This window comes from Pteronotus mesoamericanus, unplaced genomic scaffold (genome assembly GCF_021234165.1).
Source record: "Pteronotus mesoamericanus isolate MK-2021 breed Mesoamerican mustached bat unplaced genomic scaffold, CSHL_Meso_final contig_317, whole genome shotgun sequence".
NCBI lineage: Eukaryota > Metazoa > Chordata > Mammalia > Chiroptera > Mormoopidae > Pteronotus > Pteronotus mesoamericanus.
The window spans coordinates 1,297,195-1,320,695 of record NW_026555133.1 but is presented as its reverse complement, the minus strand read 5'-3'; the positions used below and the strand labels follow the sequence as shown (position 1 = coordinate 1,320,695).

At 49.1% G+C, this 23,501-nt stretch overlaps 1 protein-coding gene across 2 annotated transcripts; it reads right to left on the bottom strand.

Annotated features, from left to right (window-relative positions):
* Positions 1–7,293: 7,293 nt before the first annotated feature.
* ASGR2 (asialoglycoprotein receptor 2) lies at positions 7,294–21,518 on the bottom strand. Of its 2 annotated transcripts, XM_054575776.1 has the most exons (9): positions 21,369–21,518; positions 20,896–21,124; positions 16,300–16,419; positions 15,975–16,070; positions 15,321–15,392; positions 15,016–15,102; positions 14,772–14,917; positions 7,929–8,035; positions 7,294–7,683 (listed from the first exon to the last, which is right to left on the bottom strand). In XM_054575776.1, the coding sequence occupies exons 2-9, from the start codon at positions 21,017–21,019 to the stop codon at positions 7,527–7,529; spliced, it is 909 nt and encodes a 302-aa protein (XP_054431751.1). In that variant the 5' UTR covers positions 21,020–21,124; positions 21,369–21,518; the 3' UTR covers positions 7,294–7,526. The 2 variants fall into 2 exon arrangements, with proteins under 2 accessions (XP_054431751.1, XP_054431752.1); XM_054575777.1 differs by lacking the exons at positions 20,896–21,124; positions 21,369–21,518 and adding an exon at positions 17,923–17,982.
* Positions 21,519–23,501: the final 1,983 nt, after the last annotated feature.

Below are 23,501 nucleotides of genomic sequence, written 5' to 3'. Positions count from 1 at the left end.
CCTTGGGGACCAGCCCCTGTGAAAGGAAGGGGAAGAAGGCAGGGTGGGCAGAGGGAGAAGGCAGTCAGCTGTGAGGACCCCGCAGACCTCGGCCAAGCCAGCAGCGGGTTCCCACAGCAGTGCCTGTCGGAAGTGCCAGCCCGCACTGGGCTGAACCTGGGCCTTTAATAGCCACGTCGCTCAGTCACCAGATGGGGTCACCCCACCAGGGTGTCTGCACGGGCCACACTCCCCTCACTGGGCACCGTGGCCTTCCTGAAAGGGAGGGTATCTGGGTAGCTTCTCTCTGTGCTGAACGCAGTACTGCATTGTGCTCCCACGTTAACTTGGGCACAATCCACCACTTTGCAGTGTCGAATCGTTGCCACAGAGAACAGGGTATGTTTCTCAGTTTGCTCACACATGCATTTAAGCCCCCTCTCAACAAATACTTATTGAGTGTTCACAGTATGCCAGGCAGTCTCCTTCAGGAGACGCAGACTTAACATGTGAGTAGAGAAGGAGCTTCCAACCAAGATGGAGTTGTAGGCAGATATGCTTTGCTTCCTCCCACAACGAAAAGAAGGATAACAACCAATTTAAAAACAAAGAACAATCATAACCGCCAGAAAACCAAACTGTATGGAAGTCCGAGAGCCAAGGATAAAGAAACATTCATCCAGGCTGGGCCGCAACGCAACCCTTTCGAGTTCGGGATGACAATCCAACCAACTGAACCATGCAGGCAGGGCTGTAGTGAGTTTTTGAAGTGAATATTTCTCTGTAACATGCTTCTTCCTGAAAATGTCTCTTGAGGACTTTGCCTTGTCTCTGTCCACCTCCTTCTGTCTAAAGGCTCATGGTGATCCAGAGCGCAGACGAGCCAGACCTCAGTTATTGATGCCCTCATTTTTGAAATGCTGCACCTTTTGCTTTTATAAGTAATGCTGAAGTGAGTAGGCTTAGGTATGCCTGGTGCTAAGAAGCAAATATTTCTCTTGGTTGGAAATCTAGATGTAGAATGACTGGGTACTAACATCAGCCTTAAAATGCAGGATGGTACAGACACTACCAAGTTGCTCTAAAAAGATATCTCCGATTTGTCTCTCCCCCGGCCATGCATAAGGTTATTCATTTGTCCACACCCTCACCAACAATCCTGTACATCCTTGCCAACACGATATTCAAGAAATATCTCCTAGGTTATTTCAATTAACACTTAACTGATTACTGGTTTGGAAAGAACAAAGCTTTGCATTACACTTTAGGTTTAGAAACTGTCAGAAGCACTTTTATTTAATAAAGTTTGTTGCAAACAACAACTGGAAAGCAGAACTGTATAAAGGGTACTCCAGAAAACCAGACTTGCAGTTTACATTGTACTAAGTTTTTAGAGTATGTGAAACAAAGGATTGCATTTCAATGGCTTAAAAGAAAATGTGTAAAAAGTGAATTCATTTTAAATTATTGAATTTAAATTACATCTAATACGATAAGTACACCTCAAGGAGATGACTAGTTCCCGCGTCAGCAATGCTGTGTGACTTCCCACCGCTACCTCAATAGTTCTCACAACCCCGACGACCATACACACAGGGATTTACACTTCACACAGGAAACAGTGGGCTCCTGAGTGACATGGTGGACAAGAGAATCTTACCTCGTCATTAAATGACTTAAGAAAACAAAAAAGAAATCTGTCTCTTCCAGCGTGAAGATGAGTTGAACTTAACGTCATTTGGCAACTTTTATCCTGACCTGAGTTTTCACCAATAATTTGTTTCTTTAGCTCCCTAGGTTGTAACAGCCAGGCTCTCAGAAAAGGGCATTTGCACTTGAAGCATAGCATCAGTACTGGAAGCCCAAGTGAATTGCGTTCTAGTTCACCTTTATCCAAGCACATTCCCTTCCTAAAGGAAGACTTCTATTTCTGACCTCAGATCCTCCTTCTCCAAGATGGGGGCTAAAGTTTTTCTGTTTCCATACAAAAAGTGACTTCCTCTATAATGAGTTGTGACTTTGTCGGTTTCTCCTTCTACTGCATTTCCCTAAACTTTTGCTCTCTGTGATTTGGATCTACTCTTTTGAATATGTAATTATCCATGACTCTTTTCACGTGCACTTTACCTTTTATCAATCAGTATGTGATACCTACATCTACCCCTTCAATTTTTCCCATCGGAAAGTCTCTTTTGTGATATAATATTTCACTTGCTCTATTTTACCAGCATTTGTCCAGAACATACGTCTCTTTCTCTTTTTAAGATATGGTGTTTTTTTGCCCTGGCTGATGTGGTTCAGTGGACTGAGCGCCGGCCTGAGAACCAAAGGGTTGCTGGTTCAATCCCTGTCATAACACATGCCTGGGATGCAGGCCAGGTCCCTGGTAGGGGGCATGTGAGAGGCAACCACACATTGCTGTTTCTCTCCATTTCTTTCTCCATCCCTCTGCCTCTCTCTAAAAATAAATAAAATCTTTAAAAAAAAAGATATGATATTTTTGTTTTAGATAAGTGACCGTGACTTATAAATAGCATAAAATGGGTTTTTGTTACTGAATAAGATTTTCTGTCATTTATTAGTAGATTTAAGCCTATTCACATTTATTATAATTGTTAATATGCTTGGATTTATTTCTATTATATAATTTTATGTTTGATCTACCATATTTTCTTGCCTTTTCTTCCTGACTTTTGTCAGGCTTATTGTTAAGGACCCCCTCCCCAAATCTGTGCACACTTCAGGCCTCATAAAATTTCCATTCACCCCTGTGGGTCTAGGAAAATGATGCAACTGAAATCCCAGTTATATGACCCACTTACATGAGGAGACAATTAGTGTACGTCGCCAGGATTTTTACAGTTAAGGAAGACTTCACAATACGTTCAAAGAATATACAGGAAATTTATTTTTTTTATTTTTTGCAATTTTAAAATTATATTTTATTGATTATGCTATTGCAATTGTCCCAGTTTTTCCCCCTTTGGCCACCTCCGCAACACCCCCCACTCCCTCAGACAGTCCCCACACCATGGTTCATGTCCATGGATCATGTGTGTAAGTTCTCTGGTGACTCCATGTCCTATACTGTACTTTACATCCCCATGGCTATTCTGTAACTACCTATTTGTACTTCTTAATTCCCTGACTTCTTCACCCAGTCCCCCACACACCCCTGGCATCTGGCAACCATCAAAACCCTCTCTGTATCCATTATACTGTATCTGTCCTTGTTTGTTTAGTTTGTTTTTTAGATTCAGTTGTTGACAGATATGTATTATTATCATTTTATTGTTCATAGTTTTGATCTCTTTTTCTTAAATAAGTCCCTTTAACGTTTCACATAATAATGGTTTAGTGATGATGAACTCCTTTAGTTTTTTTCTCATCTGGGAACCTCTTTATCTGCCCTTTGGATACCTTTTCTGGGTAGAGCAATCTTGGCCGTAGGTCCCTACTTTTCATGATTTTGAATATTTCTTGCCAATCCCTTCTAGCCTGCAAAGTGTTTTTATGAGAAATCAGCCAACAGTTTTATGGGAACTCCCTTGTAGATAACTAACTGCTTTTCTCTTATTGCTTTTAAGATTCTCTCTTTATCTTTAACCTTCTACATTTTAACTATGATGTGTCTTGGTGTGGGCCTCTCGGCATCCATCTCATTTGAGATCGTGCTTCCTGGACCTGCATGTCTATTTCCTTCAAATTAGGGAAGTTTTCTTTCATTATTTTTTCAGAGAGATTTCCCATTTCTTGCTCTTTCTCTTCTTCCTCTGGCATCCCTATGGCGCAAATGTTGAGATGCTTGAGGTTGTCCCATAGGCTATTTACACTATCCTCATTTTTTATTCTTTTTTTTTCTCGTTGTTCTGATTGCTTGGTTTTTTGCTTCCTTGTGCTCCAAATGATTGGTTTGATTCTCAGCTTCACCCACTCTACTGTTGTTTCCCTGTAAATTGTTATTCACTTCAAGCAGTGAATCCTTCATTTCTGACGGGATCTTTTTCATGCTATTGAAGTCCTAACTAAGTTCCTTGAGCATCCTTGTAAACAGTGTTTTGAACCCTGCTTCTAATAGATTGCTTATCTCCCTTTTGTTTTTTTCTTTCTCAAGAGTTTTGATCTGTTCTTTCATTTGTGCCATGTTTGTCTCCTCACTTTGGAAGCCTCCCTGCGTTTCCTTCTATGTACTAGGCAGAGCTGCTATGACTCCCTGTCTTGGTAGCGTGGCCTAATGTGGTAGGCACATAGCCTCCCTTAACACCCAAACTGGGTACTCAAGGTGATCCCTTTGTGTGATTTGAGTACACCCTCCTCTTGTAGTTGAGCCTTGACTGCTGTTGGCAGGTCAATGGGAGGGATTGACCCAGGCCAGTCAGTTGCAAGGACTGGCTGTGATCACTTGCCACCAACCTCCACCCTCCGTGGAGGATCAGCCATGCAGGGGCAGGGCGGTGGGGTTCCAATGTGGTCTGTAGCTGCCCACTGGGTGTACAGGTTCTGGGGTTCCTGAGATGGTGCAGGCCGTGGTCAGCCCCAACCTGTGTTCTGCTCAGGGCCACCCTGCCTGAGCTATAAAACAATCTGAGAAGGTTGCTACTTGTGCTGGGCTTGTAGATTCCCATATGAAGCCCAGCTGTAAGCCTAGGCTGCTGCTGCTAGTTTTGGGCCTGGGGCCACTTAGCAAGAGGTATGGGGGCTGGGTGCTCACTGAGGCCAGCTCTTGCTTATTTGAGAGTATTTAGGAAGTTGTGAAGCATGAGTCAAACCAGCCATTCATATGGAAAAGTCTCTGTTAACAGCTTGTGTGGGCCCAAAAGTTGAGAGGGATGGGGTCTCAGGGGGTCTCCAGGGTGGGGCTAACAGTATTAGACAAGTTGATGGAGTCTCAGATATGGCACCCACCTGCTGGCTCTGTCTCTTTGGGATGAGACTTCAGAAGAAGGACAATGGTTCTGTCCACCTCTCTGCCTGGGAGAAAGCTGTTCCCTGATCCTCATCCTGATGCCAGACACTTCCGTTTCTCCCAGCATGCCACTGGTCCTTTCACGGCTGCCCTGGAGCTGGAGCTCACAGGGAGTGAGTCGGGTAGGTGAGTCCATGTGTGAATTCTTTAAGGGGAACTGCTTGGGACTGCAGAAGTTTCTTCCACTGAGTCAGTCCCCGCTGGTTTTTGCAGCCAGAATTTATGATGAGGGATCTCCCAGCACTGGAACCCTGGATTCAGGGTCCTGGCATGGGGCGAGGACTCCTCGTTCCCAAGATATCCTTCCAAAATTTTTATCCACCACACGTGGATGTGGGACCAGACTGTTCTGTGTCTTCACCCCTCCTACCAGTCTGGATAGATGTGGTTTCTTTAATTCCGTAATTGTAAGACTTCCATTCAACTTGATTTCTGATGATTCTGAGTGATGGTTGTTCTATAATTTAGTTGTGACGTTGATGTGGTTGTGTGAGGAGGCGATCTGTGGTGTTTACCTATGCCGCCATCTTGACCAGAAACCAGAGTATGTAGTAAATTTTTAAATGAAATAATTATGAGCTTCAGAAGAAATAAAAGTTGGGCAAGAAAGGAAATGTAATCAATTATACTTAGTGCAGCAGTTAACAATACTGACGCAACCCTAACTGATACACATCCTGAGAGATGATTTAAATAGAAACTGTTGTAGGCTCAATTGGAAAATTGTACCTCATCCTCATGATAGTGACTAAATAATGTCTGTCAATAATTGGTAAATAAAGACATCTGTTTATGTGCATTATTCAGAAATTTAGATGTCAATACAGGAAGAAACAGCTAAAACCCGAGACCAGTTTCTCTGGACAACAGGAATGGCTTTCTCTAGTCCCACAAGACGTTACATGCATGTATTATCACTTTCATAATATTTTTTACTTCATACCAATCACATGCATTTGGAAGGAGAAGTCCTAGAAAATTTTCAACTGAAAATTAGGAAGCCTTTACCTGACACAAGGTCAGAAGCAAAAATTACTTGAAATATTATATGTGAAAATGTACAAAAATTGACTTCTAACTTCTACTGACCATGGGGAATGATGAAATAACATATGGCACATCCATAGTTTGGAATTCTCCACCCAGCTAAGTTCCACGAGGTAAAGCTTCTCAGGAAATAGCATAGCTTGGATCAATGTCCACAAGACACTGGAAAGTGAAAAAAGCAAACTACAAGAGAAACTCAGCCTTTGTTCATGGGCGCGTACGCAGGGAACATCCTGACAGGAAACCTCTCATACTTAATTTTATGTGTCAGTAGGACTGGGCCACAGGGTGCCTAGAAATGTGGTAACGCATTACTCTGTGTGTGTCTGTGAGGGTGTTTTTAGATAAGAGTGACATTTGAATCGGTGGACCCCATAAAGCAGATTGCTCTCCCCAATGTGGGTAGGCCTCATCCAACCAGCTGAAGCCCTGACTAGAACAAGGAGGCTGACCCTACATGAGAGCAAGACAGGTCTCCCTCAGACTGGGACATTGGTATTTTCCTGCCTTTGGACTCAGAGGGAAACATCGTCTCTCCCTGAGTCTTCAGTCTGCTGCCTTTGTATGGAACTACATCACTGGCTCTCCTGGGCCTCCAGCTTGCCTGCTCACCTGCAGAACTTGGGTCTCCCAAGCCTCTGTAATCACATGAGCCAATTCCCTATAAAAAATTCCTCCGTGTGTGTGTGTGTGTGTGTGTGTGTCTTTAAAACATGTTTCACTAAGAGTAAATATTACTTTTGTGATACAAATAAAACAAAAACTCTATTTGCTTAAAGACCTTTCTAAGATTGGTTTTAGAGTGATCTGGGAAGATGACGTTTACCCACTGTGGAAACGTTGGTGCCATCCTGTGCTGGACACATGTCTAGATTTGTCTGGGGTCAAAAAGAGGCAGCCATGCTGAAAACAGTGGAAAAGTCTGTTACCAATCCTTCTCTTAACAAACATTTTTCACCGGCCTCGCCAGCCCACTCCACAGTTCCCAGGCTGAGGAAAGTGGGGTGCTCCCTGAAACCTCTCCTGGAGGTGATCTCAACTGCTTTCCTCCAGGGACCCCTCAGGGTGTGGGCAGACCCTCCAGCCGGGGCCCGCCAGCTCCTTCTCCCACCCCCAAACGCCAGTGCCCCCAGCTGAATGCTTCTGCTGCAAGCCTCTCCCCACCTCCACCCCCCCGTGCCATGTCCCTCAGGATCGCGTACCTCGAAGAAGCTGCCTGGGACTTAAACTTTCTTCCAGATCCTCTCCACTCCCTGTTTTTTGACCCTACATCTCCCAGTTCCAAATAACCAGTCCACACAGAGTTTCAAGTATTTGTTTCTTCTCCTATTCCATGGAGGAGGCTGAAAATTACAGTAATCACAGTGAGCAGCAGACGGAGGCAGTATCTGCCTCTCTGGGGTCTGGGATTCTTAAATTATTCCCTTCTGTCTTCCCTCTACTCCCCGCCCCCCATGCCTCTGACTATCTTCAAAATCCCCAGCAGAGGCGCTGGGCAGAGCATAGGGGCAGGTGCAGCTAGAGATCAGGGCTCCTAGCTGGTAATGTTGCGTCTCATCTCACACGTCCAGCGTAGCACCTGCTGGCAGAAATTGTCGTTCCAGTGGCCATTCATTTGGATCTCAGCACAGTCTTCGCTTCCACCCTCCTCGTGCCCCTGCCAGTTATCCGGCTGGGTGGCATCCCAGTTCCTAGGAAGGAAGGACAGAGCTCAAGCCCAGACCACCCGCATCCCAGCCATCCTCACCCCACCTCAGGAAAGCACAGCCTCGGGGAGTTCCGGTGGCAGAAGCCGCAGCCATGGGGGTGGGGAGTCTGAGGGGAGGGGGTTGGAGAATTTGGTCCCTAAGGATGGGTGGGAGTATTAGGGGCAAAAGGCCAGGGGGCCATCCCCAGGCCAATCCAGGAAATAGCATAGCGGGGAGGGGGCGCTTACCTGTAGCTATACCTATAGTCCGTGCCATCCACCCATTTCCAGGACCCATCGATTTCAGTCAGACCTATCCAGGTGTGAAAGGGGCGCGTGTGCTCTAAAATGAATTTCTGGAAAACAGGCCGAAGGGAAGTTTCTAGTCCCTTGTGCCTCCATGCAAACACCAGCTGTGGTGCCCTCAGCCTTCCCCAGCCTGATCTGCTGCCAAGCTGAAGCATCATCTCCCCAAAATCAGTTCCTCGCTTTTCCTTTTCTAACCTAAGCAGCTGTTCAGAGCAGCAGTCCCCAACCTTTTGGCACCAGGGCCCGGTTTCATGGAAGACAATTTTTCCACGGGCTGGGAGGCAGCAAGAGGGGATGGTTTCAGGATGACTCAGCCACTACATTTTTTGTCCGCTTTATTTCTATTATTATTACATTATAATATATAATGAAATGACTACACAATTTACCATAATGCAGAATCAGTGGGAGCCCTGAGCTTGTTTTCCTGCAACTAGGCGGTTCCCATCTGGAGGTGATGGGAGACAGCTGCACCACAGATCATCAGGCATTAAATGTTCATGAGGAGCGTGCAACCCAGATTCCTCTTGTGGGCAGTTCACGGCAGGGTTCGTGCTCCTGTGAGAATCTAATGCGTCACTGATCTGACAGGAGGCGGAGCTCAGGAGGTGATGGGAGTGATGGGGAGCGGCTGTAAATGTGTAAATACAGACAACTTCGGCCGCTCACCTCCTGCTGTGCAGCCCGGATCCAAGCAGGCCATGAACTGGTACCGGTCCCTGTCCCAGGGGTTGGGAACCCCTGGTTCAGAGAACATTTACTGCACAAAAGCACATGCTAAATGCTTCACAAGGAATATTTTATTAAATCCTCATAAGCCCTCTAAATTGGTTGCCCGAATTTACTTGTGAGGTTAAGGAACTCACAGTGGTCCGTGGAGCCCAAAAAGCCAATGCGGCGTCCAAGTGTATGACCATTTCCCCAGTCCGGCCTCACACTTCATTCTCAACTCGCGGCCGCTACCACAGCTCCAGTCCTTCCCTTGTCTCCTGCCCACAACCTCAAACTCAGGGTCCCAAATCTGGCCCTTGTCCTTGCGGTCCCCATGGAGCCCTCGGTTTCTCTCGCCTCTCAGGAGCATCTGCCCTGCTCCTGCTTCTATGTGGCGCTGTTATTTCTAGAAGTTCACCAGTCCTGGGGCTTCCAGTCGAACCCACTACCCAGAGCCCGTTATGACTTGGTTACACAGGGTCCAGAAATCTGTACTAAACACAGGAAGCTGCCCTGGGTGTGAGGGGGAGAGTGTGGAGAGCACAGAGGGATGGGCTGACCAACATACACACCGACAGTTAGTTCCTTTTGACAGCATGTGAAGGGACTCCAACTGCAGGTGGGAAAAAAATTCCTAATTCCACTCCCGTGTCCTAGAGACAAACTAAGATTACCACCAGTCACCTCGCCGGAGGCAGATACAGAAGCATCCTTGGGTTCTAGAATCCTGCACATAAGATAATGCCCTGTGCATGCAGGGGCAGCCCTCGGAGGCTGGCGGGCTGTTCCCCACATTCAGAGGAGTCAACAGGGCTGGAGGCGCGACATTCTGTTTGCTGCTGCCTGCTGCCCCAGTCCCTCTCCCCATCACACCAAGAAGCTGAATCACTGGACAGAGAATAGAAATCATCAAAAACACAGGCTTCTGTGTCAGAGACTGACGGGAGAAATCAAATAGTGCCAGGTAAGCAAAGAAAATAATCCAGAAGAATTCATCTCCCCAGTTCATGGGTAAATAACAGGCAAGAAAGAATTGTGCCCATTCATAAAAGTGGCAGAGGGGGGCATTCTCATGGAACTTATGCAAAAATAAAGAGGATGAAGGAGAAGAGGAGGAGGAGTAAGAAAGAACTGTGATATCAAAAAGAGAGGTGAAAAATACACCTTGAATAAGAGGCATGTTTTAGAACAGAAGTGGGTGTTGGAGAAGAACTTTTTTATGGCCTCAAACAAATTAAAGAGGGGATGGCCTAGCCGGGTAGCTCAGCTACTTGGAGCATTGTCCCACGCGCCACAGGTTTTGGGTTCAATTCCAGATCAGGGCACATATCTGGCTTAAGGGTTCAATCTCCGGTGAGGGCACATATGAGAGGCAATCAATCAATGTTTCTCTCTCGCTCTCTCTCCCCCCCCTTTTTCTTCTCCCCCTCCTCTCTCTCCAAGATCAATAAACATATCCTCAGGTGAGTATTAAAAATAATAATAATAAAATAAAATGTTAGAAAACCTAAGTTTACATAATAAAAGGACTCTCTTGGCCTCAGAGAAAAAATACAGAATGAGCAACACCAAGATATACCTGGATGAGATCAATGAAATTAAAAGATAGAAAAGACTCCAACTCCTCAATCAAAAGACTTAAGGACTATAAGAGAGAAAAGAATGAGGCATTATAAACTTCCAAGTTGCTAAGAAACTTAACACATAAAAGAAATGATAATTATGTGACATGAAAAAGGTGATAGTTAATGCTAGTAATCATATTGCAATATATAAATGTGTCAAACCAACACAGACACACCTCAAACTTACAAATTGTTATATGTCTGCTATATCTCAATTTTTAAAAGAATGAGGTGTGTAAAGAAGTGTGATAGTTTCATAATATTTCATATGAAAAGCTATATAAACTTCTTGATTTTTTTTAATCCTCACTCAAGGATACGTTTATCGATTTTAGAAAGAACGGAAGGGAGACAGAAACAACGATCAGTTATGTCCCAAATGTGCCCTTACTGGAGATCAAACCCACAACCTAAGTTTGTGCCCTGACTTGGAATGGAACCTGCAGTCTTTTGGTGTATGGGATGGTGCTCCAACCAACTGGTCCACCAGGCCAGGGCAACTCCTTGATTTTATTCAGCCTATCATTTAAAGTTATAAAAGGAATCACTAGTATAACTAAAAATAGCTCCAAATACTGTAGGGGAAGAAAATAAAAACATATCTTACACAACAAATGTGAGAAAACAGAAGACTATAAATAGGAAAAAGAAGAAGAAGAAGAAGAAGAAGAAGAAGAAGAAGAAGAAGAAGAAGAAGACAGATTAAACAGAGTCCAGCCAAGATGGAGGTGTAGGTAGAAACACTTCACTTCCTCACATGAGCAAAAGAAGGATAACAACCAATTTAAAAACAAAAACAACCAGAACCACCAGAAAATCAAATTGCATGCAAGTCCAACAATCAAGGAATTAAAGTAGAAACATTCGTGCAGGCTGGTATGCCAAGACAAAGAAATATGGCCCAAAAGAAAGAACAGATCAAAACTCTAGAAAAAGAACTAAGCAGCAGGGAGATAGACAACCTATCAGAAGCAGAGTTCAAAACACTGGTAATCAGGATGCTCACAGAAATGGTTGAGTATGGTCGCAAAATATAGGGAAAAGTGAAGGCTATGCAAAGTGAAATAAAGGAAAATATACAGGGAACCACAGTGAAGGGAAGGAACCGGGACTCAAATCAATGATTAGGAGCAGAAGGAAGAGATAAACATTCAACCAGAACAGAATGAAGAAAGAAGAATTCAAAAAAAAAAATAAATAAAGAGAGGCTGAGGAACCCTGGGACAACTTGAAACATTCCTACATGCGAATCACAGGGATGCCAGAAGGAGAAGAGGAAGAGGAAGAGACTGAAAACTTGTTGGAAAAAAATAATGAAGGAGAACTTCTCCAATCTGGCAAAGGACCTAGACATGCAAGTCCAGGACACTCAGAGAGTCCCAAAGAAGCTGGATACAAGAAGAAACACACCAAGACACATCCTAATTAAGTTACCCAAGATTAAAGATGAGGGGAGGATCTTAAAAGCAGCAAGAGAAAAAGAGAGAGTTACAAACAAAGGAGCTCCCATAAGACCATTGGCTAATTTCTCAAAAGAAACCTTACAGGCAATAAGGGGCTGGCAAGAAGTATTCAAAGTTCTGAAAGGCAAGGACCTACATCCAAGATTACTCTACCCAGCAAAGCTATCATTTGAATGGAAGGGCAGATAAAGTACTTCCCAGATAAGATAAAGTTAAAGGAGTTCATCATCACCAAACCCTTATATGAAATGTTAAAGAGATGTATCTAAGGAAAAGGAGATCAAAAACTATGAATAGTAAAATGACAACAAACTCACAACTATCAACAACTGAATCTAAAAAACAAAAACTAAGCAAACAATAAGAACAGGAACAGAATCACAAAAATGGAGTTAACATGGAGAGTTATTGGTGGAGAAAGAGAGGGAGAGAACTGAGGGGGAAAGTACAGAGAATAAGAAGCATAATTGGTAGGCACAAAATAGCCAGGAGGAGGTTAAGAATAGTATAGGAAGTCAAAGAACTTATATGTATGAAACATGGACATGAACTTAAGGTTGGGGGGGACGGGAGTGATGCTGATGGAAAGGTGGCGCTGGGTGGAGGGGGAGAAAGGGGAGAAAAAAATGGGACAACTCTAATAGCATAATCAATAAAATATACTTTTAAAAGGATTAAATGTACCTACTAAAAATAAATTAGACATAAGTGGGGACCCCCACAAAAAATAAACCAGAGTTTATTTATTAAAAAACTGTGTATTTATTCTTACATGTTTAAACTTCAGTCACCTTCAGAGTCCTCTCCATTTGATGCAATACACCTATTGAGACATTTTTTCCACTGCTCAAAACAGTTTTTGAACTCGTTGATTTTGAGGCCTTTTAGTGCTTCTGCTGTTTTTTGTTTCATCTCTTCCATATCAGCAACACATTTCCTTTTGAGGACATGTTTCATCCAGGGGGAAAAAAAGTCACTTGGGGCGAGATCGGGCAAATAGGGAGGGTGGGGCATGGGGGTCCGGCCATTTTTGGTCAAACTGCTGAACACTCAGTGAGGTGTGGGCAGGAGCATTCGTAAATCACCCATCAAAAATGGGCACACACACTGAAAGACTCTTCAAAAAAATTCACTGAAGCCGACAGGCTCTCACAACAATGCCAGCTCGTGCACTGACACAGAGGGGTTCCTAGAACACTGACCTAGCAGGGGAAGCCTGTGCTACAAGGGGCCCGCCCTCCAGAAGATAATTTTGGGAATTTTTGGGTCCCCCCTCAAACACTTCTATTAAAAGACTCACTCAATTTTTAAAATCAAAAACAAAACTTATGCACAACGTGTAGGAGAAATATCTTGAGTTTAGCTGCACGCACAGCAGCATCAGTCAGGGTAACTTTTAAAAATATTATGCCAAGTGAAATAAGCCAGTCGCTGAAAGACAAATGCCATGTGATATCACTTATGAGAGGAATCTAATGAACAAAATAGCACCAGTGACTGGAAACAGGAAACAGACTGACAGCTGCCAGAGGAAAGGGGATGGGGGTGGTGGAAAGGAAGGGGAGGGAGTAGTGAAGGAACGTGTATGAACGACCCATGGGCATGGGCAACAGGTGGGGTGGGCGGTGGGGGCGGGGCGTGCGGCAGAACCGAGGAGGCCAAGGGGGACAACTGGAATAGAATAAACAAGAATAAAATTTTAAAAATAAAATTAAAATCTCAATGCCATGGATGAATCCAAGGTTAATTAAATCAGAATTTTTCAACTCCCAACTCCTCGAGTTTAAAAGCTTATGTTAACCATATGGAGCCACAGCTGAGAAGCATTAATCCAAAACAGAGACTCAAAAGGCTGGAAATGAAAAGATGGACAGAGCTACATTCAGCAAATGCAGGTGAAAAGAAATCAAGACCCACTCCATCTATGTCACAGAAAGATGAATTCAAGGCAAAAGCATTAAAGCAGACCCTGACATGCACTTCATAATGACAAAAGGACTGTCCGATCCACCATGAAGTCATAGTCCTCAAGAACTTGCAGGCCAGCTCGCAGGGCACCGGACTCATACACTGGCCCATGTGACACTCGTGCTTTTATAGGTCAAAATTGATTGAAATTGGCAATTTCAGCCTGATTGGTAAAGCAAAATGTGTCTGTAATTATTCCACAGTATAAATTGAATATATTTATATTCAAATTCAATAAACAGAGTCTAGCGACATGTAGTAGTTGAAAACACTGGCTAAGGAGGCAGAGTGGCTTTGAATTCTGGCTCTGTCCTGACTTACCACCTACAAGGCACGTCCCTTAGCTTCCCTGTTCCTGAGTTCCCTCACCTCTCGCTCCCTCACAACTGGGGTAAGGAGAGCGCCTGCCGAGTAGGGCTGTGAGAGCTAAAGGAGTGAACACACGTGAGAGTGCCTGTCACACAGCAAGGACTCAGTAAGTGTTACCGTTAATATCCTCCTTTTCAAAAGAGAAATGTCCCACCATTCTAACAGGTTGGCTTTTCCCCCGTGAACTGCAGTGTTTGGGGCTGGGGGCTGGTGGCCGCAGTGCAGAGGTGATACCCGGAGCGCCCAGTAACCCGTGGCAGGCATGTCACCGGGAACCCTGCCCGCTCTGTTCCTTTCACCCAATCGGCCACCGCACTGCAAGGCCAGCACACAACAAGAAGGGACTCTCTGTGCTCCCTGGCCAAGTCTGGGCTTTATTTAGCGCGCCCTGTCCTGCATTCTCTGTCCTGAGCTGTTCCTCATCCCCTGCTCGCTTGGCCCCCGTCCCTCTGCCCAAGCCCCTGGCTGTCATCTCCCACCTCTCAGATCAGTATCTGCTCTGCCAGGAGCCTCCCAGAGTCCTGCCAGACTTCTGCTCCTAGACTCTTCCCTAGGTTAAAAAATAATAATAAAGGAAGCCTGATCCAGCCTCCCAGAGTTCGCGTTCCAGAGGCTGCCTCCCGCCTTTGGGGAGGGCACGGCTTCACCTGCTCCTCTCTGGAGTTGATGACGACCAGGTGCGCGTTCTCCAGCTGGCAGAACTTCTCAGCCTCGGGCCAGGTCAGTCCAGAGCGAGAGAACCAGTAGCAGCTGCCGCCATGCTCCAGCCAGTTAACAGGGCAGCATTCTGTGCCTGCGCGGATGGGAGTGGCCGGCCGGGCAGATGAGACCCAGCTGGCGGGGACAGGCACACCAGGAAGGGGACGGGCCGGGGACTCCCCCTCTCCCTACCGTTGCTTCGCAGGAACGCCACCCGACAAGCCAGGATGCGCAGATCAAAGGGGAAGTGTTTCAGGTGAAAGTGCAAGGTGTCATGGTCTAGGGGGCAGAGTGACAGATAAGGATGTGGGCAGTGCGGGCACCCCATCTACCAGGCCCGGCACAGGGCTCCAGCCCGAGGCTGGGGAAACTCAACACACGCACATCAGCCACACATACCACACAGCGCGCTCACACTCGCATACACACAGCAGACGCATCAGGCACACCACCCACCGCACACTCACACACCACATGCTCAAGGGAGGGTCTCAGACCTGCTTTCAGGTCCTGCCACTGTTTCTCCAGCTTGGCTTCCAGAGATGTCACTGTGTCACCTGTGCTGCTTCCTGAAAAAGAAGAATACTAAACCGATTCCCTCCATCCTGCCTCCTTCACATCCCTCCATCCTCAGCCACTGGAGCAGCAGTCGGAGCCACCTGTCCCTTCACCTGGGCAGTTTTCTGAGGAGCAAACCTGCTCAGGCCACTCCCCTGCGCGAACCCCTTCCACAGGTGCCCATCTTCTCAAAATAGAGCCTCACTTTGTTAGCGCAGACCGCTTCCCCGGCCTGGCCCCTACCCACCACCCTGGCCCACCCCTCGCCACCTGGCTCCTGCCACACTGGAGGTGTTTACCGCCCCAAAAGGTGCGGTGGTTCTTCCTCACCCCCGGGTCCCCGCAGATCCTTTCTCTCTGCCTGGCACTCACCCCCACCCTCTTTACCTGCCTGTTCATCCTTCAGGGTCCTCAGCCTGCGGGCAGCATCCCTGGACCTGTGCCCAGCATCTCAGGCAGGCCACCTGCCCACGGCACGCCAGGCACGCCCCTCTGCAGACCGCACACTGGGCCCCACGTCAAGCCCAGCAAACCTGTGCGGTAAACTGCTGCTGCAGCCCCTGGCCCCTCCCCCCCCGGGAGCCCCCACTCACCGTGGAACCTCAGAGTCTGGAGCTCTGCCAGGGTGCTGGAGGAGAAGTTGCTGAAACCTTCTTTTAGGGTCCAAAACTCCACTTGTATCTGTGTTCCTTGTCAGGAGAGAGAGGGCACAGGACAAAGTGGAGGGGCTGTGGCCCATGTGACAGCCCCCTCACTGCCCCCGCACTGCCCCCTCACTGCCCCCGCACTGCCCCCTTCCTTGCCCCAGCTCTGCCCCTTACTGCCCCCCTCTTCCCCTGTAAGAGCTCTCAAGCACCCCCCACCCCCCATCCCCATTCCCATCATGGCCCCATCCCTGCTGGCCCTTGAAATCCTCACTTTGGGACCCGATCACACAGATGGCCACCAGCAACAGGACGTTGAAGCCCAGGACCAGCAGGTTGAGCCAGAGCCTGGGGTAGAGCCTCTGCAGCAGAACGGGCTGGGGCGGAGGCGTCCCTGCGAGAGAAGGGGGGTCAGGAGCAGGGCCGTGGGGAGCCAGCTAATGGAAGCATCCAGGGGAGCAGAAGTCCAAGGAAGTGCGGCCCCGTGGCTGGGAGGAAAGTACTTGGGGAGTGTTGCTTGGGGGAGTCAATGGGCTTTGACCCCAGCGTTTAAGCATTGAGCGCACACTCATTTGCACACTTGCACACGCCTACACACGGGCATGCAACACACCTGCGCGTGGCACTGATATTCACATCATCTGGGCATAAAGCCTCGCTCTCGGACCTGGGCCCCTCCGACAAGACCGAACCTAGAACCACCAGCACAACCCCCCCCCCCACTTCCACCGGATGTTTAAGCCCAAGGCCATTCCCCCGCAGACCAGCCCCTGAGGGCCGCCCTTCAAGCCCCAGCCCCCTCATCCCCCAGCCCTCAGAGCCTCTCAGCCCCTCCGCCCCAGAGACCCTTGCTCCACTATAAACGCTGGCCCCTTAGCCCTCGGTCACCTCACAGAACCCTCTCCCGCCCCTTGATCAAGCTGCACCCTGAAAACACAGTCCCCCCGACACACACACTTTTCATTCCACTCTCACGCTCATTACCGCGCACACACGCGTCGCCCCCAGCACTGCCCACATCCCCTCCTGTGGTGGCCCCGCCCCCACTGGGTCCTGCGGTCCTCACTGTGGGCCCCAGTCACACGGACGGCCACCAGCAGCAGGGCACTGAGGCCCGGGACCAGCCAGCACTTTCATTAACACACATTCTCACACTCATACACATTAACACACACATTCTCGGGCACACTGTCTCATACTATAACACACACTCACATACCTTCTCACTCACATACACCCACTGACACGTGTGTTCCCACATGCATGCACATGTGCACCCATGTGCTCACGTGCGCAGAACTGGCCTCCCCTCCTGCCGCCTCTCTGGACCCAGAGCCGTGGCCGCCCCCTCAGCCCCGAGCGTCTGCACCCTCCACCGCTAAGGAAATGCTTCCTCCTCTTTGCCTCAGACCCTGATCTCCCCTCTCTTCTCACTCCCATCTCGCCCAGGGAGCCCCACATGCTGGCGAGAGTCAGGGCCCAGAGTCCTCCTCCCCAGTCCATCAACAGCCACCACTGAGTGGTCCCCATGAGTGATCACCCAGAATGTTTGACCCCTCACACCATGGCTGTCACCCTCCTCCACTTCAGCCACACTCAGGACCCCACCTTGGCCCAGAAAGGCCATGTCTCCACCCCCTCCACTGCCTGTTCCCTGCTGTGAACGCTGCCTTCTCTCTGCCTCTCCCCCCACACGCCTTCCCTGACCCCTGGGCTTCTGTCCATCTAGAGAGCTTCCCGAACCACAGTCTTCCCCACCCAGCTGGGACTCCATGGCTGAGCCTCTGACTGCCCTCTCCAATGCCGTCCACTCAGTGGGCCCGGGTCCTGCTTCCCAGCCTGACCTGTGACCCATAAACCCTCCACTCTGGGTCAGCTCAACAATCTGTCTGCGCACCTGTGTCCTGGAACCAGACGCCCATGGCCGAGTCCAGCTCTGCCACCACCTAGCTCTGAGATCGTAGGCAAGTCATTCACCCCGGTGACGCCACAGTTTTCTTGTGTCCACTTACACAATCTGAAGTAGTCAAACTCAGAACCAGAGAGTAGAATGGTGGTCACCAGGGGCTGGGGGTTGGGAAATTGGGAGTTGCTGTCCAATGGGTATAAAGTTACAATTATGCAAGACATATAAACTCTAGAGATCCACTGTACAACATTGTGCCTATGGTTATGGAAGCAGTGTTGTGCACTTTAAAGTCTCTTAAAGGGTAGATCCCATATTATGTGTTCTTACCACAATAGAAAAAGAAAATATGAGTAAGACTAGTAGCTACCTGATTGGGTTGTACAGAGAATGAAACAAGTTAAAACATGTAGAGTACTGATTAGGCAAGTTTGAAAATAAAAGAAGGGTCTGCCCAACATGGAATAATAAGGACTAGATGTGCCCTCCTCCCAGAGACAACCAGAAAAGAAGCAACCATTTCAAAGACACTGGACTTCAGGCAACACAGGGCAATGATCCCCAAGAGACAGGACACAGACAACACCAGCCCCATGATTGTCTCAGCCTTTTGTTCGGAGAAAGTTTTCAGGCCACAGGGCATGGAGGGGCAATCCAAACAGGGCCCAGCCCCTCCCAGCTTGAGGAGGTCATCAGACTTCACAGGACAAAGTACCAGAGGACAGAGCCCAGAGACACCCAGAGATCTGCGGAGGGTTCCCTTCAAGCAAGCAGCTGAGTACTGATCAGTATCAGTGCGTGTATGTAAAGAAAATCACCCAAGACGAGGAAAAAACAATCTGAAAGGATTAGGGAACAGTGCCTGGCACTCCAACAGGACCAGGAATAGTCCCGCCAGCCAGCCTGGAAAACAGCCCACAAGGCCCTGCGTAGAGGACCCAAGAAGCCCTTTCCTTGGCCATCCTCCCGGCCCACCTAACAAGTCAGAAAAGCAACGCCCAGAAGGACCAAGGTGGCTCCAAGTACCTTAACTACACCCAAAATAAAGCGCAGGAATATTTAGAGAAATGCAAATATATCCAGCACACAACAGGGTGAAATTCACAATGTCTGGCGTGCAATCAAAGATTACCAGACAGACAGAGAAGCAGAAAAACATATTTTTTATTCTATTTATTTGTTTGTTTGTTTATAGAGAAGCGGGGAGGGAAGGAGAAAGAGAGGGAGAGAAAATCAATGTGTGGTTGCCTCTCGCACTCCCCCTACTAGGGTTCTGGCCTGCGACCATGCATGTGCCCTGACTGGGAATTGAACCAGCGACCCTTTTGTTCGCAGGCCAGCACTCAATCCACTGAGCCACACCAGCCAGGGCAGAAGAGCATATTTTATAACAAGAAGGTTAATAAAACTATCTAAACAAATCCAGAACTGACACAAATGTTAGAATTAGCAGGCAGGACATCAAAACAGATATTGTAACTGTATTCCATATGTTCAAAAAATTACATAGAATATCAAGGAGGATATTTAAAAGTCCCAAGTTGAACATCTAGACAAGAAAACTACAATGTCTGAAATAAAAAATACACTGTGTGGAATTAATGGAAGATTAGGCATGCGTAAGGAAAGATTCGTAAACTTAAAGACATAGCAATAACTATATAAAAAGAAAACACTGAGAGAAAATAGAACTTTTTAAAAATGGAAATAACATCGGTGAACTGTGGGACCGCTAATAGGTGTGGAGTTGGGTCCTTGAAAGAAAGAGGAGAAGGCTGAGGCGAACAATGGCCAAAGTATTTCCAGATTTGCTAGAAACCGCAGGATATGCCCTCTTGGCGGCAGTGGGCAGGAGGCAGGTGTCAGCTCACGAGAAGGCAGCAGAGGCCGCGGGGGCGGACGCGCCGCCGCCGCCGCTCCGCGCGGCCCTGCAGAGCCGCGCATCAGGCCCCTTGGGGAGCTCCTTCTCCCACGACACCCAGAACCTCTGGCCTCTCTCCAAGCCTCCTGCTGAAACTCCGAGCCTCTCGCCCTCCAACGATTCAATAATACCCCAAATCATTCTTGAGCGTTCCCTACGTACCAGGCATCACGGGGGCACTGAGGATGCCGAGGGGAGGCTGACAGGCGTGGCGTCTGCCCCGTGCAGCCTCCGCGCGCCGGGACAACCCGCGGCCCCCACCCGGGAAGGGAGAAGCCTTCCGTGGGGTCGCCCGTCCCTCCTGCGGCTCCTGCCCTGCCGGCCCCCACCCTCACCTGCGGCAGCACCAGCCTCCGCCGTCTGCCAGTCTCAGAAATGGGCGGTTTCTCCTCCCGGCCCAGGCTAACCAATTCCGCTCCCTGAGCTCCGTGCCCCAGCGCCCCCCCCCACCCTGGCCCCACGGAGCCGCCCACGCCAGCACCCACACACCTGACACGCCCCCCTCCCCGCCCCTGGCCCTGCCCTCCCGCCTAGAATGTCTCAGGCCTCTCTTGTTTTAAAATCTTTTCCCAGACGAGGGGACTTCCATCAAGACCTGCTACGGAAAGATCCAGGGCGGGCCTTGGGAGAGTGGGAATTTTCCGAAGTGTCTCCGTATCTCCGTGGCCATTGCCTCAGCCACCCGCCCCCACACCCTCCCACATACGTGTATACTCTCCCGGCTGGATGTGCTTTCCTTGCACAACGTGCACGTAAAATGCGCACAGACACACACAGCACATGTTGTCAGGAGGAAGGCTGGGAGGAAGAGGGAAGAAAGCCCCCTCCAGCTTCCACTTACTCCCTCACCTGTGTACTTACTCCCTTTCCTGGGGTCCTGAGGGTAGAGTGAGGGCGCAAGCAGAGGCCACGGCACCACACACCTGCACACCTAGAGGGGCCCGGTCCCTGCTCACGGGGCGAATGTGACAGAGGCCTCAGGGAGACAGAGTAATCAGGAGCGAGGCAGAGGCGAGGCACAGCCCCGCAGACCAGATACTTGCTTTTCCAAAATGCACCCTCTCTCCTGGGACTGTGCCTCCGAGCGCCTGACCCTTCACCCGCACGGAGCTGGTGGTCGTTCTCCTCAGAGTCCAGCTGCTGGATGTCCGGAAAGTTCTTCGCCATGCTGGGGCCGGGGCAGGGGCTGGGCCTGGGCTGCCGGCGAGGCCGCGCTCAGGGCTGGGCTGGTGCTCACGCCCAGGTGCTGGTGCAGGTCGGGCTGGGGGGGCCCTGGAGGGAGGGTCAGGGTGGGTGCAGGAGACAGCTTGGGTTGAGTCTGAGGTTGGAGGTGAGTGTGGGGCCGAAACGCAGCTAGGTCCTGTCCTTGTCAAGTGATTCCTTAGGCTGTGACATGGCTGGGGAGGCGCCTTCCCTCCACACTCTCATCCTTCCATCCGGCCCCCACTGTCCCTGAACTACGGCCTCTGTAATCCCAAACATCCCCAGTCCCACTTGCCTCCCCAACCTCGATTACCTGTTAAAGGTGTGGAGGGCCGACGCCCGAGCCCCGCAAACAGCCCAGGAGAAGTGGGGCAGGTGGCGCTAGACAGGAGAGAAGAGGAGGGGCGGGGGCCAGTCCACGCGTGGGCTTTGAGCCCATGTGTCTGAATGTCCAAGAGGTTCTAACCTGGCATCTCCTGACCCCAGGACTTTGGACAGTAAATAGAATGGAAATGGAGTTGGGACTCAGGCAAACCATAGTGGGGGCTGGGACAGGACCATCTCTGTTCTGCCTAGAGAAAGGGTCTCCCGGTCTGTCCCCTTCACCCTCATAAGCCGGTCACTTTGCTCATTGCACAGTTTGGAAGGGGAGCCAGGCCAGGAAGGTAGAGGCACAGTTCAGCGTGTCCCCTCGCTCTGCCCCCCTTCCCCTTCCTGCTTCTGAATTTCCCAGGATTGTTGGTGTCTCTAAATACCTCTGACCAGGATCAGAGGGGCCGCCCACCCTCTGCAGGCTCTTGCCCAATCTGGCACCCTCTGCGCCTTGGCCCAGCTTCCTGCGGGCTCAGCTCCAGGCTCCCCAGCTCGGGTCTGACAGCTTTGCCCTGCTGGGGAGTTAAGGGTGCAGAGAAGCAGAAGTGCAGGGGGCGGTGGGGGGACAGTGGCAGAAGCCGCCCTCCCGGGGCAGGAGGTACTCAAGCTCACTAAGCCCTCGAAAGGCCTCCGCACACAAGCCTTTGTCCTCCCTCCAGGCCACGCTCTCAGGTTCTCCAGCAACTCCCACCACACGGCACCCCCAGGGGGCTGCTCTTGTTGCTCCCAGATTACGGGGGAAGAAACAGAGCCTCAGGGAGACTCGGGGACTTGCCCTGGGTGGCGAGGTCGGAGGGGAGCCAATGGGAAGCAAAACAGGATAAAGAGGGAAAACGTCGTATCAGAGAGAGCCCCTCACAGTCCTATGAGGAAGATGGTTCCAGGAGCTGAGGAACTCACACTAATAGCGGAGGGAGGGGGCAGAGAAAGCCTCGTTTTCATCCCTGATTTTCAGGCCCTCACCACACTGGCTGCTTATAAAGTAGCCCATGTGGCCCCGTGTGCTGAAAAGGAGTTGAAACAGAGGCCTGTGCTTTTCTTCTCTCTCTTTTTTTTTCTTTTGTTTTTAATTTTTAGAGAGAGGGGAGGGGGGGAAGAGAGGGAGAGAAACATCGATGTGCAAGAGATACATCCATCGGTTGCCTCTCACACACCCCCAACTGGGGACCTGGTCCGTAACCCAGGCATGTGCCCTGACTGGGAATCAAACCGGTGACCTTTCTGTTCACAGGCCAGAGCTCAATTCACTGAGCCACACCAGCCAGGGCTTCTGTTTTGTTTGTTTTTATTTTAATGGAGCACAATTGACCTATCACATTATATTAGTTTCAGGTGTACAGTCTGTGCTTTCTTGTGGTAACTTTCTGACATCCATGGGAAGGAGCCACACCATTTGGCATCCTGACCCTCCTGTGAAGCCCCTGAGGCAGTGCTGGCTGCCTTGCTGGTTGGCTGTAACCACAGTAAGAGACACATTCTAAGCATGACTCAGAACATGCCCGCAAGCACCTGCATGCACACACGTTTGTATGTTTTACTTTCTCCTGAATACCCAGTGCCTGGCACATAGTCAGTGTGCAACAGGTATTTGTTGAATGAACAAGCAACTGAATGAATGAATGAATGAATGAATGAATGAATCAGTAGATATACTATTGACATGAAAGTTTCATAAAACAGTGCTTACCTTACTACTTGTATTCTATTTCATGACCAACGAAACTGAACTTCCCGATCCATTAATGGGCCACTAATCAAAGTCTGAAAACACTCTCATGAAGCCCCAGTCTTGGCAGGGATGTGGTTTTAGTTCTGAGATATAGGCAAGAGGTTAGCAAACAGGTTACAGACTGCGCGTCAAAGTTCACCTACCGCCATCCAGGCACAGAGGGAGTCTCACGGGCCGCCCACCCCAACTGAACTGATTCCGAGTTTCGCGGTACAACCCCCCACCCCCAGCACTGGCGAGATGGAACAGACAACAAGAGACGTCCTCTGTGTCTCCTTCTAACTGTTTCAAAGTCAACGTTTTAATTTATCAACATCTGACATACACTTGGACTCGTTCTTAAGT